The sequence below is a fragment of the Populus nigra genome, chromosome 16 (assembly GCF_951802175.1).
Source record: "Populus nigra chromosome 16, ddPopNigr1.1, whole genome shotgun sequence".
Lineage (NCBI taxonomy): Eukaryota > Viridiplantae > Streptophyta > Magnoliopsida > Malpighiales > Salicaceae > Populus > Populus nigra.
The window spans coordinates 1,873,174-1,888,188 of record NC_084867.1 but is presented as its reverse complement, the minus strand read 5'-3'; the positions used below and the strand labels follow the sequence as shown (position 1 = coordinate 1,888,188).

General features: G+C 30.5%; 1 protein-coding gene across 1 annotated transcript; it reads right to left on the bottom strand.

Annotated features, from left to right (window-relative positions):
• Nucleotides 1–7,691: 7,691 nt before the first annotated feature.
• On the bottom strand, nt 7,692–8,975 carry LOC133675638 (probable membrane-associated kinase regulator 6). Its single transcript, XM_062097068.1, has 2 exons — nt 8,188–8,975; nt 7,692–8,070 (listed from the first exon to the last, which is right to left on the bottom strand). Exons 1-2 carry the CDS (start codon nt 8,846–8,848, stop codon nt 8,063–8,065), a joined length of 669 nt encoding a protein of 222 aa, XP_061953052.1. The 5' UTR covers nt 8,849–8,975; the 3' UTR covers nt 7,692–8,062.
• Nucleotides 8,976–15,015: the final 6,040 nt, after the last annotated feature.

Genomic DNA, 15,015 nt, shown 5'->3' with positions numbered 1-15,015 from the left:
ATAATAAAAATTCCTACATAATAGCTCTTGGACCTTATTGTGAGGTCTTTTTTATGTCTGATTGATTTGAAACTTTAAACCAATATAAAACAAGATCTTTAGCAATTTATGGTAAAATTTCAGCTCGATCCAACAGTCGGATCAAAAACTATGTTTATTAATGTAAAATTATGCATTAGAAAAAATTAGCATAAAACCGACGTTAACTCTCCTAAATAAACATGAGAATCTTTGTAATAGTTGTTGCCCTTTAGTTTTCTTAAGGAGTATGGAAACTCCCAAAACAATCTACCATTAAATACCATAAGCCCTCATTTTCTTGTATAACTACGATAAATAAGGAATTTTTGTAAGAAAATAATTTTGAGACATTAAAGAAGTTCTTGCCACACTTGAAAACTATGTTGTGATTAATTATTTGAGATTAATTAAAATGTATGAATTATAATAATTATAATTTTTTAAATAAAATATCGTCTAAATTTTAAATACTGATGAATTAAAAATTTAAATATTATTTTAGATTAATGAAATATATATATATATATATATATCTGTGCATGTGGGGGGGTGCCTAGGGTATTTAATTTTATTTGAGATTAATTACCTAAATGAATTAAATATATTCATCAACCTTTTGATTTACAATTATTTTTTTAATATCTAAAAAATACATTGGGAATGATTGAAAATTCATTTTTTTTGTTAAGTTTTCTTTTTTATCAATCTATGTCAAAGCACGGGCCAACTGGCAAGTCTTTTCTATCACTCGTGGAGTAACTGAGTATGGTATGGTCTAATATTAGGCTCTATCATTATAATGTAATATGGCCAATTAATACATGACCCTTTATAACATGTGATTTTTTAAAAAAAAATTATGTGTTCATTGTTTCTATTATTCACCAATCAATCCAAGAAGATATGGTTTGATATCGAGCCTTGTCCTTTGAATGTTATTTCATAGATAATAAAACTGATTAATATATGGCCTATTTTTTTATGTGTGATTTTAAATTTGTTTTTGTATTTTAATTATTTCTATTATTTGCAAATGAACTCAGGGTGGTAAGGTTCAATCTCGAGATATGTTCTTTGTATTTTCTTAGTGGGAAATGGAATCGATTAGCATATATGACTAAAGTTTTCATCACAAGGTTATTATATTCCTAGGATGTGATTTATTTCTTTAATATCATGTATTGATTATTCTTGTTTATCTAAAAATCAACTCAAGATTGACACTATCTTTAAATGGGTCTTGTCCTGAGAAATTAAAAGAAATACGGGAATGGTTGATATATGATAATATTCTTAAAATATATTGTTTTTTTTTGTTGTGTATAAGAATTTTGACCCGTGGATTCGAGTGCCCCCAACAATACTCTTATAATCTACTTATCTGACTATCTAGTTAACCGCCTTTAAGAAGTGAAGTCATTTGTAATGACAATATTTTTTTTATTTATAAATGTAAATATTTGTGAAAAACATAAAATTAATCTTGAATTATAAATATTAATTCTAAATATTCATTTGTTATTTAAATTTTAATTTCTATGTTTGAGTTGATGTATGTGTGGATTTATTCTTTTATTTTTTTTAGGATACCATTTTTTTCATGATATGAGCAAATATAGGATGGATCAATATGATCTTACATAGACTCATCAAGTGTACGAGATGATTTTTTGGGCCCATTTCAGTCAATTTGTTTTTGAACATGCTTATACTTATAATTGATCACCAATTTTTTTGGTCCAATGCCTCGTGTTTTAAAATTAAGGATAAGGTCTTGCCATCATAGCCATGTCCCAAATCACTAATTTATTATATTTATTTTAATGATGATTATGTTACATTAGACAATGACAATAATGGTAGTGATTGTATTATCAATATTATTCTTATTGATAATTAGATGATGAGTGCAAAGTAAATATGAAGAGTGCTAAAAAATAAATTGATTTAAACTATGTTAATCCTTTTAATTATAAGTTTACTGCTGTCACAATGGTAGATATGTTAAAGAGTTATGTGGATATAACATGTATAAATAACATATTTTCTTCTAACCCTAAACTTAAATCAACATTCTCAGCCGCCCCCTCTCCTTGCTCTCTATTTTTCATCTCTCAAATCTGTCTTTTTTTTCTCCATGCTCTAAACCCAGGCAAGAAATTGAATAAAAAAAAGGTATCTAAGCCGATTAGAAGGCTAGCATAAGAGTTTTTAAAAAGAGAAATGTTGAGAGGGAATTTAATTAGTTAAAACAAGAAGAGAAGTGACTTCTCCCATGTAAAGAAGATAAAGATGGATGGTTGGTTTTCTTTGATTCAAATAATAATGATTTTACATTTCAATAACTTTTGATTTTCTCTTTGTTTTTTTTGCAGTCAAAATACTTCTTTCCTTTTGTTTTGTGTATTTTTTTATTGGGTTTAACTTCTAGGCAAGGATCTATCAAAACAAAAATTGAAGTTGATTTTCTGGAAAATGGAAGCAAATACAAAAATAAAAGTGCTGAAAAATATGGTTAATAAAAAGCCCAGAAAAAACCCAACCAAAATAATTTTGGTTCGAACCGGTTTGGAAGGGGAAAAATAAACCGAACTGAAATTACTCGGTTTTCAGTTCGGTTCAAAAACTAAATTTTTTTTTTGGTTTGGTTGTTTATTTTGATAAAAAAACTGGATCGAACCGAAAATACTTAGTTGTAATTAGGTATGATCAATTAAGTTGGTCATTTATCATTTAACCCTGAAGGTTAGCTCAATTACTCAGGTTTTGGGTTTGCTCCTCAACGGTCACGAGTTCGAGTCTCATTAGAGCCACTGGAGGTTTACATGATCGTTAATTTGAAGATTTATGATATTTGTCAAGATACGTGCAAACTGATCCAGACATCAATGTTAATAAAAAAAATTAAGTTCATTTTTGTTGGTTTCTTGTCATTACATGCTTCATTTCTCTATATTTGCATGAAACCGGAATGGGTATTGATGATACAATATCCCACGTCAGCAAGGAGCTGTAGGCAATATGCCTTTTCAAAGTAAAACCCACTGCAAGGTTATGAGCTCTAATGGGAACAATACTTCTTGAGGGGTCTAGTGGATTTTGGTCAACATCATCCTATCTAGGGAACATGGGCTACTACATGTTCTTGGATCCTTAAGCCCCTCGACTAGAAGGGCTATGATGATACTAACATCCACGGTGGCTAGGAGTCCAGGGCTTAGACAACTTTTTTGTTTCCCATACCACCTCTTTCTCTTCAAGAGGCACGTTTTCTAGACAAAACCTATCGCAGGGCTATGAGCTCGAACGTGGAATAATACTTCTTAAAGGAATAACCATGTAGCGAATTTTGACCACCATAATCAGATATCATTATGACTGTTAACACATCTTAATTCTCTATCATGTTCAAACATTTATACCATGTTCATCATTGTACTGTTACTTTAGTTGCAGCCAGTGCCCACAAGGCTATACCTCTACGAGGCTAGAAAGGAAACATGTTTGCCATGAAAATTTTGGTCAGTATTAGCTAAGAATCAATGTTTAATATCTCCATGATTGCTGGTCTGCAATGCTGTTGAGTGTGAATTCTGTCCGCTGATCTGCGCAGTCCTAAATCGACCACGCAACCAGCCGTGTAATTTGTTTGTTGGTCATTTGTCCTTCTATAACAAGGTTCAGTTTTCACATTGAATCCAGCGTCCTAAACATCCGAGGACATAATTGAAGAAGCCACATGTCCTCATCTTTGAATCTATATGCAATGTCTAGATGAAAACCAGTACTGTTATTATGACATGGAGTGTCTTGCTGGTAGATACAATTACCAAAGAATTGATAGCAGCGACAAGTAGCATGCATGATGTCTCGGTCCCCACAGCTATACGAGAAACAAAAGTTATGAAGTTACCCTTGCTTTTGTGAAGAAGCAGAAAATCCAACTAGAAAAACAAAAGGAAGTAGATAGGAACAGAAAAATCAGTGTAATCAAGCTTTGAACTTCTCCTAGCACATTTTGCCATTGTCTCCCTATCCTACCTTCTGACATGTGATAAACCCTTCAATCGTAGCCAAATTCTGCTTCAACCCTGATGGCCTATATTTGGCCAGCTATGCTCGGTTAGGATACTCTATAATGGATTGAATTTTACATCTAACTAGATAGTTGGTCTTCGCTTGGCCATCTAAAGAAGTTTATTTTTCAAAACGAACAACTTTAAAGAATATAATTGGAAAAGAAAATAATAGCAATCCATGTTAACTTTTCAAACTCATGACCTTAGCTAGTGACTAAACTGGATGTACTACATCTGGAAAGCCACTATTATAAAACTTAGCTTGATTTTATGGGTTGACCCGTGAACTAAGTGACATAGGGCTTAGACTTGGCCGAGTTTCAAAGGAAATTGAGGGAGAATTAATCCGGTCTAAAACAATCAAAAACCCAGGTTGCCCATGTCCTTATTAACCTGGGGCAAATTCAATTAAAATAGGGTCAAAACCCATTGACCATTTTCCTTCTTTTTTTTTTCAAAATGGTATCATCTTTACTTTTTTATATAAAAAAAAATTGATTGACTTGGGTTCACTCGAGTCAACCCAACTCAACCTGTGACCCGATATCTGTCCTAGATTAACTCTTAGGTAAGGCCTGGAAAAAATAGGAAAAACTAAGAAGACCAAATCCCAATAAATCAAATGTCGACTAATGAAATAAAAAAAATAAAAAATAAAAAAATAGCAATTAAGAGAAAAAGAACCTCATTTGGAAGAAAAAAATGAGAGGACAACTTGAAATTTTGAATTGAAGGGCAAAATTGAAAAAAAAAAGGGATCAAATTAACAAATGAATCCATAATAAAAAAAAAATAAAAATCAAGACAATATGAATCAAATTAAAAAAATCAAAATTATGGATCTAAGGATGAAATTGAAAACAAATTAAAAATTGATAATAGGGCTAAAAATCAAAATTAGAAATCAAAACATTAAGGGACAAACCTTAAATATCATCAGATTTTGAATTGAAAAAAAAATTGAAAAAAAAAATCAAATTCACAAAAGAATCCAAAACAAAAAAAAAATCAAAAGAATGAGGATCAAATATGAAAAAAATTAAAAATAAGATCATGGATCCAAGGATAAATTTGAAAAGAAATTACATAGGATACTAGAGCCAAGAATAAAAATTAAAAATAAAAATATTGAGGGTCAAACTTGAAATATCATAAATAAAAAGATAAATTTGATATAAAAATCAAATGTTAAAGGATGAAATTAAAAAAAAAATATTAAATTTGATATAATTAAAAGAAAAAAAATCAAATATAATAAAATTAACAAATAACATACTATTTTGATGTTTTTTTAAGGTTAATACATCATTGAAGCTTCACGCGATTCACCATTGTTAAGGGAGCGACAAAACGCGTGGAACACCGCCTCGAAATGTGGTTTTCAACCACTTGGAGGCGCCACTTACACCTCTCAACGGGTTTGAGTGCATCCTAAACAATGGCGTGTGCAATCAATTTCAACATTTTAGTAACTACATTGTGTCAAGAAGCAGAAAAGGCCAAGAAAATTCAATTTTTTAAAGTATCTTAGACATTTCACAGCACAAGTCAAAGATTAAAAGTTGTTTTTACCCTCATTAAAAATGTGTCCCATAAAAAATATAATATTACCCTTGAAAAGCAGATTGGAAGCCATTTCTGAGGGGACCAGGAACTCTCATTTCTCAGCGTTATACCAGATAGAATGATCCCTGAAGATTGGTCTAATAAATAAAAAATGCACTCATCAAATCACTTGTTAGTGTTTGCATACTTTAAAAAAAGCGTTATAGCCACTGGTCTTGTGAAGAGATGCCCCGATTTTAGCAAATAATGGTCGCTGCGCTATATGTAACAGCCATTATTTAAAACTCTGCTTGGTTAGGATTTCAGATATAATTAGACATGGTTTAAGATCATGATTTAGCCTAGTTTTTCCTTGTTTGTTATATTCTACTGGCTAGGAGTGGACTTGGTAACAATGTTTCTGCACAAAACTTATCAAGTGCAGAATCCCATAGATCTGCACAAAAGAATAGTGGTTGCTTGGATCCAAGACAAAACTTGTGAGAGCTAAACATTATCAAATGATGTAGCTGCAACTCTAGCTTTCTTTTAGTAATGAGTTAGCACCATCTATGATAATTCCCAACTTTGGTCATTATGGATCAACTTTTTTCAATTTGGTCAAGAAAGAGGCTGTCACTGCACAATTATAGAGAACAGAGAAATGCATGCTACAAAACTGCTGCAAAGATATGGGCACGACAAGAGCCCATTCCAATGATTGTGCTAGAAAAATCAGCCTCAAGGAATGGAGTTTGCCAAGGAATGGAGTTTGCTCAAGAATGAAGCAAGTGTTTACTTTCCTTGGAATTTTCACCTTCATTACACCTTGCTTTAGTCTTTACTTGATCTGTTGGCACCATGCTACACACAAGAAAAGAATGGAAGTTTTCCTCATAGAATAAGTAAACGTTGGTCTCCTGCAGCATATATTCCGTTCTATTTCACCATCAGGAGACCTGCTTGCCGGAGAAATATCTATCAATAATGTTGAAGAATTTCTGATCCAAAACCTGTCGACTGTCAAAAAATCGATCAAACTTTGTCTTTTTTTTAGTGGGAATCAAGAACTTGCCTGATGATATTCGAATAATCAGCAGTCAAAGCTTAATCAATCAGTAAAAATTTGGCATGCCTAACTTATGTTCTTTGATTTGTGTCCCAGGTCATGTCAGATAATCTTCAGCTCGTAGATTTAAAAGTTAAAATTAGGCATTTTGCAGGTGTAAGAAAAGAATGGCAGCTGGGACAGGACAAAAAAAATAAAGAAAGAAAGAAAATCTAGCTTGTGAGAAACAGAGAAAGAAAAATAGTCTGATACCAGTTCTGACAGAGACACAAAGCCGAACTAGAATCCGCCTGTAACTGCAAATTCAATTTTCCTACCAGATATCTAATTTCAAGAAATCTTGGAAGAACTTCCTTACAGAATGAGAGTTAAATATGGTCAAATTGTTATAGATTAACTTCTCCAGTGGTTGCATTCCACGCCAATTGAAAATCCTTCATATTAAACTAACGTTGAATTCTTCAACATTTAATTGCACAAGTTAAAGTCGTTGAGAAGATACTATCTACAAGCAAGCGTGTTGAAGAAAAAAAATCAAATTTATTTGATTATGTAATCTAAGTACCGCAACGGTCGAGCAACACCAGCAGTTCTTCTTTCTTTCTTTTTTCCCATTTTCTTTTTGCCTAAACAATTAAGCAACAACAGTAAGTAAATTCACCGAGTAAAACACCCATAAATCCAAGCTATACCTGGTAAAAAGATTGAACCTAGGAAGGGCACCTCAACTTTATATCCCTAAGGTTAATTCATCCCTTTCCATCAGGCTAATCCTAGTAGGGCTTTCTCGACCGTCGTTGTCCTGGAAGGCTCAACAACATGGTGCAGTGCAGGCATTTAGACATCTGAAAATGTTTATCGATAATTCTTAAAGGCAATGATAGTATGGTACAAATCTAAAAGAAAAGGGTGCCCTGAAGACAACTTGTGGAATTTGAAATTTGAAACAATAATAGAATTGAAAAATAATGGAGATATTTAATGAATAGAATAATCCTGTTTCCATTAAAAGAAAACTATACAGAAATAAGGGAGAGAGTCTTTGTCGCTGGTAGCTTTTCTCCCATGAAGGAGAAGACAAAAAAAAAACAAAATTTAAAATTTATCCTTAAATTCTTCTTCTTCTTCTTCTTTTCTCTCCCTCATGGCCCGACCATCCACGCAACTTCTAAATATTTCTTAATGAGAAAACAAATTTACATTATCCTCACAGAAGAGTAGAAGAAAAGAACAAGAAACAAGTGGTTGCTGATCTTTCTTTATTCCTCTCTCATTTTCTTTCCCATGTGAATATCAACATTGCTGCTTTCTTTTCTTCTTTTCGACTCCTTTGTACAGCAACCTCGATTTATTTCCCTGAAAAAAACAAATACCAAAGAATGTTCAAAAACCCTGATAATTATGAAGTGACAATCATGGCAGGATTGAGATTAGAAAAAGGAGATAATCATAACTAGGTGAAGATTGACTTACCATTTGATCTTTTGCAATGGAGAACTGCCTCATAAATAGAGCTCTCAGAATCACAAGATCTTCGCCAACAATCGTCGACAGAATTAGCTACACTGATTCTTGGAGATGTTTCTGCTGAATATTCCCAGCTCTTCATTACCTGAACTTTTGAATCAACATTTTCAGCTCTAGAACTTGACCTGTGGCCTCGAAATCTTCGATAAAATGGCCTAAGAAAATCCAAGTACTTCTGAATTATTTGCTTTGACGCTCTCCTGCACCTTCTCAGTGAAGAGCAGCGACGAGGTTTACAAGCTGAAACCACAGTTTTTGGGGGATGTGAAGAGGTCGGAAGGGCTGCGGTTGAATCTGAGACTTCATAAGGCTCTATCGTTAACGGATCGACAAAGAGAGGCATGACATAGCCATTGGAGAAGAGCTCATCAGCATGAACAAGAGTATGAGGAGATTGTGAAACGGGGAAGTCAAATTTGAACTCCTGAGAATTTCTGAAGAATCTCTTAGATGGTGGCATTCTTGGGTCCATCTCAATGAAGGAAGCTTCATCTGATGCATCAAGTGAGGCCCTGAAAGAACTGTCTAGGCTTTCCAGAGATGGTTGCAGGTTAACTAACCAACTATATGAAAAGCTTTCAATAGAGAGAGGCTGTGAAGTTTCCATTGGGATCACTCTTGACAAGATATTTAGGAAAAGAGAGCAGACAAGGTTGCTAGAAATATTAAGGGGAAGAGAGGTACAGTAGGTATATTAGCAAAGGTCCTCTACCTATAGAATATATCAAGGCATATATATATATATATATATATATATATATATATATATATCCTCTCTACAAATATTGGGTATGTGGCTCTTGCCAATCACACAGTGACGAACGAAGTTTATTATAAGTTAAAATATTTAAAATAAAAAATATTATAATTATAAAAATTATAGAAAAACTTTCAAGATATTAACAATATCTAAATGGTGCGAGAGAATCACTGTTTTCCCACACCTAAATCACTATCGATTACAACAGTAATTCACAGTGCTTTCCTCTCTTTTTTTCTAACTTTTCCCCCTATTTTTTCAAAAAAAAAATTCAACTTTCCTATTTTTCCTATTATTTATTTATTTTTTCTTTTATTTTTTTCAAAATTATTTTTATTGATTTTACTTTTTAAATATTGACCTGGTTAAAATTTTTTCTTTGTAATTTTTTTCTTTAAAATACTGTAGATTGCTGTGATGTTTTTCTATATAGTTTTTCAATTTTATTTTTTTATTTTTCAAAATTATATTTTTTGATTTTTTTAATATGGAGTTGATTCAGAATTTAGTTTTGTTATTTTTTTCTTTAAAACATTGTTGATTGCTACAATATTTCTTCGCATGGTTTTTTTTATGGTTTTTTCCGAAATTATCTTTTGTTCTTTGATTTTTTAATATTGAGCTGGTTAAAAATTACAGTTACAATATGTGAGGAAAGCACTATAACTTTTCTTAAAAATTACTGTTGATTGCTACAATGTTTTTTCCCACATAGTTTTTTTATGTTTTTGTTATGTTTTTCCCTAAAATTATCTTTGTCAATTTTATTTTTTAAATATTAAACTGGTTAAAAATTACAATTACAAGTAAATACAAGTTTTTCCTCACAAAACACTATGGATTGATACAGTTTTTCCTCACATGGTTTTTTTCCAGTTTCTTTTGTGTTTTCTTTTTTTGTAATATTTTTTTTCAAAATTATTTTCGTCGATTTTATTTTTTTTAATATTGAATTGGTTAAAATTTAACTTTGTAATAAAGCTTAATCATGTGAGGAAAGCGTTGTAGCTCCTCTCATAAAACATTGTGGATTGCTACAGTGTCTCTCCGCATGATTTTTTTTGTTATAATTTTTTTTCAAATTATCTTTTTCAATTTTATTTTTTTTAATATTGAGTTGTTTGTGAATTACAATTATAAGTCATTACAAATAAAGCTAAATCATGTGGGGAAGCACTATAGCTTTCATCACAAAACACTATGAATTGCTACAGTGTTTCCAACATGACTTTTTTCCTTTTTTTGATGTTTGTTTTGTTATTTTTTTTTTCTAAAATTATCTCTGTCGATTTTTTTTATTGAGCTGATTATGAATTTAGCTTTGTAACTTTTTTTTCTTTAAAACAATGTGAATTGTTGCAGTGTTTTTCCATGTGATTTTTTTATGATTTTTTTCAAAATTATCTTTGTCGATTTTTTTTTAATATTGAGTTGGTTAAGAATTATAATTACATTAAACTAAATCATATGAGGAAAGCATTGTAGTTTTTCCCACAAAACATTGTGGATTGCTATAATATTTCTCTAAATGATTTTTTATTTTATTTTATTGGGAAAAGCGCTATAGTTTTCCTGACAAAACATTGTCAATTGCTGCAACGTTTTTTCTCATGGTTTTTTTTCCTTCCAAAGTTATCTTTGTTGGTTTTTTTTTAATATTAAGTTGGTAGAGAATTTAGCTTTGTAATTTTTTTTTTTGCTTTTTATTAACTGAAAAGCTAAATCATATGGCGAAAACACTGTATCTTTCCTCACAAAACACTGTAGATTGCTACAAATCATTTTGTTCAATCTCTAAGTTTTTTATCACCAACACAACTTTTTTTTCCGTTATGAAATATTTGCTTCATCATACATTTAATTTCTATTACTTATTTAGTGCTGGTTCACAATTATAACACTATCAAGTGCATTTGTTTTATAAGCCCGCGGGCATGTCATCTCGTTTAATTTTATTATATGTCTTATTTATCAAAACCTATTATAAAATAACTACAAAATCGTATTAGTACTTAATAGAAAAATAAAAATAAGTGTTTTTTTCAAATAGAAAAACTAGAAAAGCAAATAATACTAAAAGTAAAAAAAAATTATAAACTGAAAAAAAATAAAAAGAAAATATAAAAATTTATGTTTTCAAAAGGATATTGCATTAGTTTTCTTAGGTCGAAAAAAATTCATCCTCAAGTTTAAATTGTTCATTTTACAGGACCTTTTCAATTAAAAACCATCCACCATGAAAACATCTAATATAATATTCTTCAAGCAAAACCTATTGAACCAAAAATAAAAATCAATTATCTTCGGGTATAGTCACTTTATCATGAATCTCTAATATTTTTATGCAGGTTGTCCTATTATATATCTCTAATACCTTTGTACTTGTCACCTATTATGAGTCTTACGACCATGATTTTCAATAATAACACATGATAATTAACTATCAAGAATTGTTAAGTTTTGATATCATAATTTGTTACATGTTAAAACTCTTAAAAAACATCAATATAGACTCTCAAAATATTTAATATGACAATTCTTTATATATATATATATATAGAAAACTAGCACACTAGAAAAATTATTCCCTTCAAATAAATAAATAGCTAGAAAAATATGGTAATAAAAAGTAGAAAATAGAAAAAAAATAAACTAAGTAAAGAAAATATATATTTTTCCTAAAAATATTCTTTCGAAATTGGGAAAAGGGAAAGAAAAAGAGAAACGTGTGCCCCCTCAGGCACCCATCATGTACTGTTTGCATCTATCTCTTACACACCCTCTCTATTCATATTTTCTCTTTACAAAGTTCCCAAGTTCATTATTTGGTTAGAAGTTGTCACAAGCCAATGATGCAGGTGTGGACCATTGGGGTGAGCTAGTCATATCGAAACTTGATCCTAAAAGGACTAGTTAAAAGCTGTTAAGGTCTGTTGTAACATCGACATCAATTACGCCATTCAATTCAAAAGTCGAACTCATTCAATTCGAGAATGATTTATACGATATTTTCTAACAAATTAATCCCCTTATTATGCACTTCAAATTAAATCCAAGAGACGAGGCAACAAATTGAGTTTTTGTTTGTACATCACAACTTGTTTTTAAATTACTTGTCATTTAAAAAAATATATTAGATTAATGTTAATTTATGCTTATTTGGATGATTTTACATATTAACATTAAAAAATAAAAAAAATAAGAGTATTTTTAACTGAAAAATACTTATTCCTACGATATTAAACATATATAATTATTATTAAACTAGAACTTTGGAATGATTTATATTTTATTTCTAACAAATTGAACCTTTGTTGATAAATTTATCAAATAATTATTTCAATCTAATAGTTTAAGTCAACTTGTATAGATCTACACTATTTTAACCTTGATTTTTATTAAATAAATAAAAAAAATATAATTTAAATTTATAATTACTTAATCATCAAGATTTTAATATTATATTAAAAAATTACTATAAAATATCAAAAATATAATTTACACGGATGAGTCAGCTGGTTCATGCACATCCTATAGCCAACTGAGAAGAGTCATCTAGAACCCTAGCTAACGAAAAAGGCATGCAGAAAAAGAGAATGTTTTGCTTGACACCATGTTTCTAGCTAGCCCATACTCTAAAGGGGGCAATTAAGTGGTAGGCAATTAGTCTTTTTTGAGAAACGGGTAAAGCCACCCTCTCTATTGTTTATCCAAGCTGCTGCTAGAGCTACAGCATAAAGGCTCTACAATCATTACTATGCTTTGAATGTTTCTCACAAACATATATTCTATACTGTTTGCAAAGAAAGTCAACATTGCTTGGCCTGCTTTAGTGTTGTCATCTCCTTTAACTGATTCACAATTCTGATGCTCACAAGGCTCACAATAATAAAGTACGTCACTAAAAGAATCTATTACGATGTGCAAGCTCTGCTCTGTGCTCCAAACTGCATCGCCAAAGCGAGTAGGCCCTCGAGAATCAATGCTACTAGGCTCCAAATTGACAAGTGTCTCTAACCTTATCGACTCGAGCGAGATTAACGTCAAACGACATTATGAACCAAGAACTTCGGTTCACAATATTTCTGTCCTTGATCAGTTAAACAAGATGCAATTGAGACATCAAACAGGAGAGAATTGGTTAGAGAAGAGAAACTATCACTAGGTTTCTCTCGGGAGTAGAGACTTCAGGCCTTTTCATCCACTAGAAGTCCGAGTGGTGGTGACTTCGAATCTTTCTCAAAAAAAATAAATGAATGCTTAAGAAAGTAGTGTCATTTTCACTCAGAACCGTAACTACTTGTTATTTACAGACAACGTTATAAAAACAAGAATAACAGACAAGGGTCCCCTTTGGCTGTCGGAGAATGAAATGGACAATGACCAAGGTCTGTGGGACAAAAGCCAAAAATAGAAAGTGACTTGAAACCAATTGGTCCCCCCTATGACATCCTCTCCGAGGCATTGCGCAAACAATTACTAGATAAAGCATTCAAACATTTGGAAAGGATCGAGCGGTTAAATTTCAAACAGAATACTTTATGTTCGAGGTTATTGTCCTGGTCTCTACTCTCTATGGAAATTCTCTCAAATAACCACAGCTTAAAATTTACATAGATTTATCATTAGTTTTGCTTAATTTAATTAATTTAATTAGATAGAATAAAAATAATATGATTCAACTAACTTGATAAATAAAACTTTAAAATATTTAAGTTTAAATAGTTATTTAAAAAATAAATATTACAAAAAAAGTAAAGATGCATTTACAAAAAATTATTTACCATACCACATTGCTTAGCAGCCTAATTTTTTTTGGAGGCCACTGTTAGGCAGAAAATGTTGTCTCCAAACATCCACAAATGGGATTTTGTAATAGGCAGCAGGAAAACATGAAAGTGAAAGCAACTAGTTGAAATTTAGTAACACACTATTGTGCCCGCACTTTACTATAGAGCTCAACTATTTTTTTTTTATGTAAAAAAGATGTTTAGATTATAAAATGGGATAAAAATAAATAAAAAATCAGTCATAACAAATTTATATCCACATTAATTAAAGTTAAGTCAATTTAGAATATTATGTCAACCCTGCAACTTAGATCATATGATTGGAATAACACAATAAAAATAAAAAGAATTATAAAGTTTTTTTCTATAAAAAATTAATATTAACTTTTCAAACATGTAACCCGAGTCATTAGATCTAAAACACCTAATTTGCAACAAAAAAAACATGAAGTACAACTCCTAACAAATCATATATATATTGAATGATAAAATTAAAAAAAAATTCAATTATTCAAAAGAACTTAAAAACTAGCAATTAAAAGAATGAGAACCAAAATTAAAATACAAAATAAAAGTTATATTTAATTGAAGAGTGAAATTGAAAAAAAATCAATTTAGTAAAAGGATAAAAATAAATTTTAAAAATGAGGCTCGAAATTGACATAAAAATAAAAAAATATGTTGTAATTAAAATGTGAAATTGTAAAAAATAATAACTTTTACAAAAAAAAAGAAAAAAATTAGAAATCAAAACAATAATGACTAAATTAGAAAACATAGCACCATCAATTTGGATTAAAAGATAAAATTGAAAATCATTAAAACTTTTACAAAAAGGTCAAAGAAAAAAACTAGAAATATAAAAAATGAGGGCTAAATTGAAAAATATAATATTTGGTAAATTGAAATTCAAATATGAAATTAAAAATAAATAAAACTTTTACAAAATGACGAAGACCAAAAATCAAAAATTAAAAAAATAGAGATTGAAGTTGAAATACCAACAACTAAGAAGATGAAGCTGTAATTTTCAGGGATGGAGAGAGAGAAGAAGAAAAAAAAAAAGATTCATTGACGACATATGTTATACCAATAGAAAAAGAACACGGTGGCGCTTCTAACAACTTGGTGGAAGGGCTCTTTTGGATACCGCATAGGAACATCCCACTTATTCTCGGGTGTACCACACGTGCACATTCTTTTTTGTTTTTTTAAGAATATTTT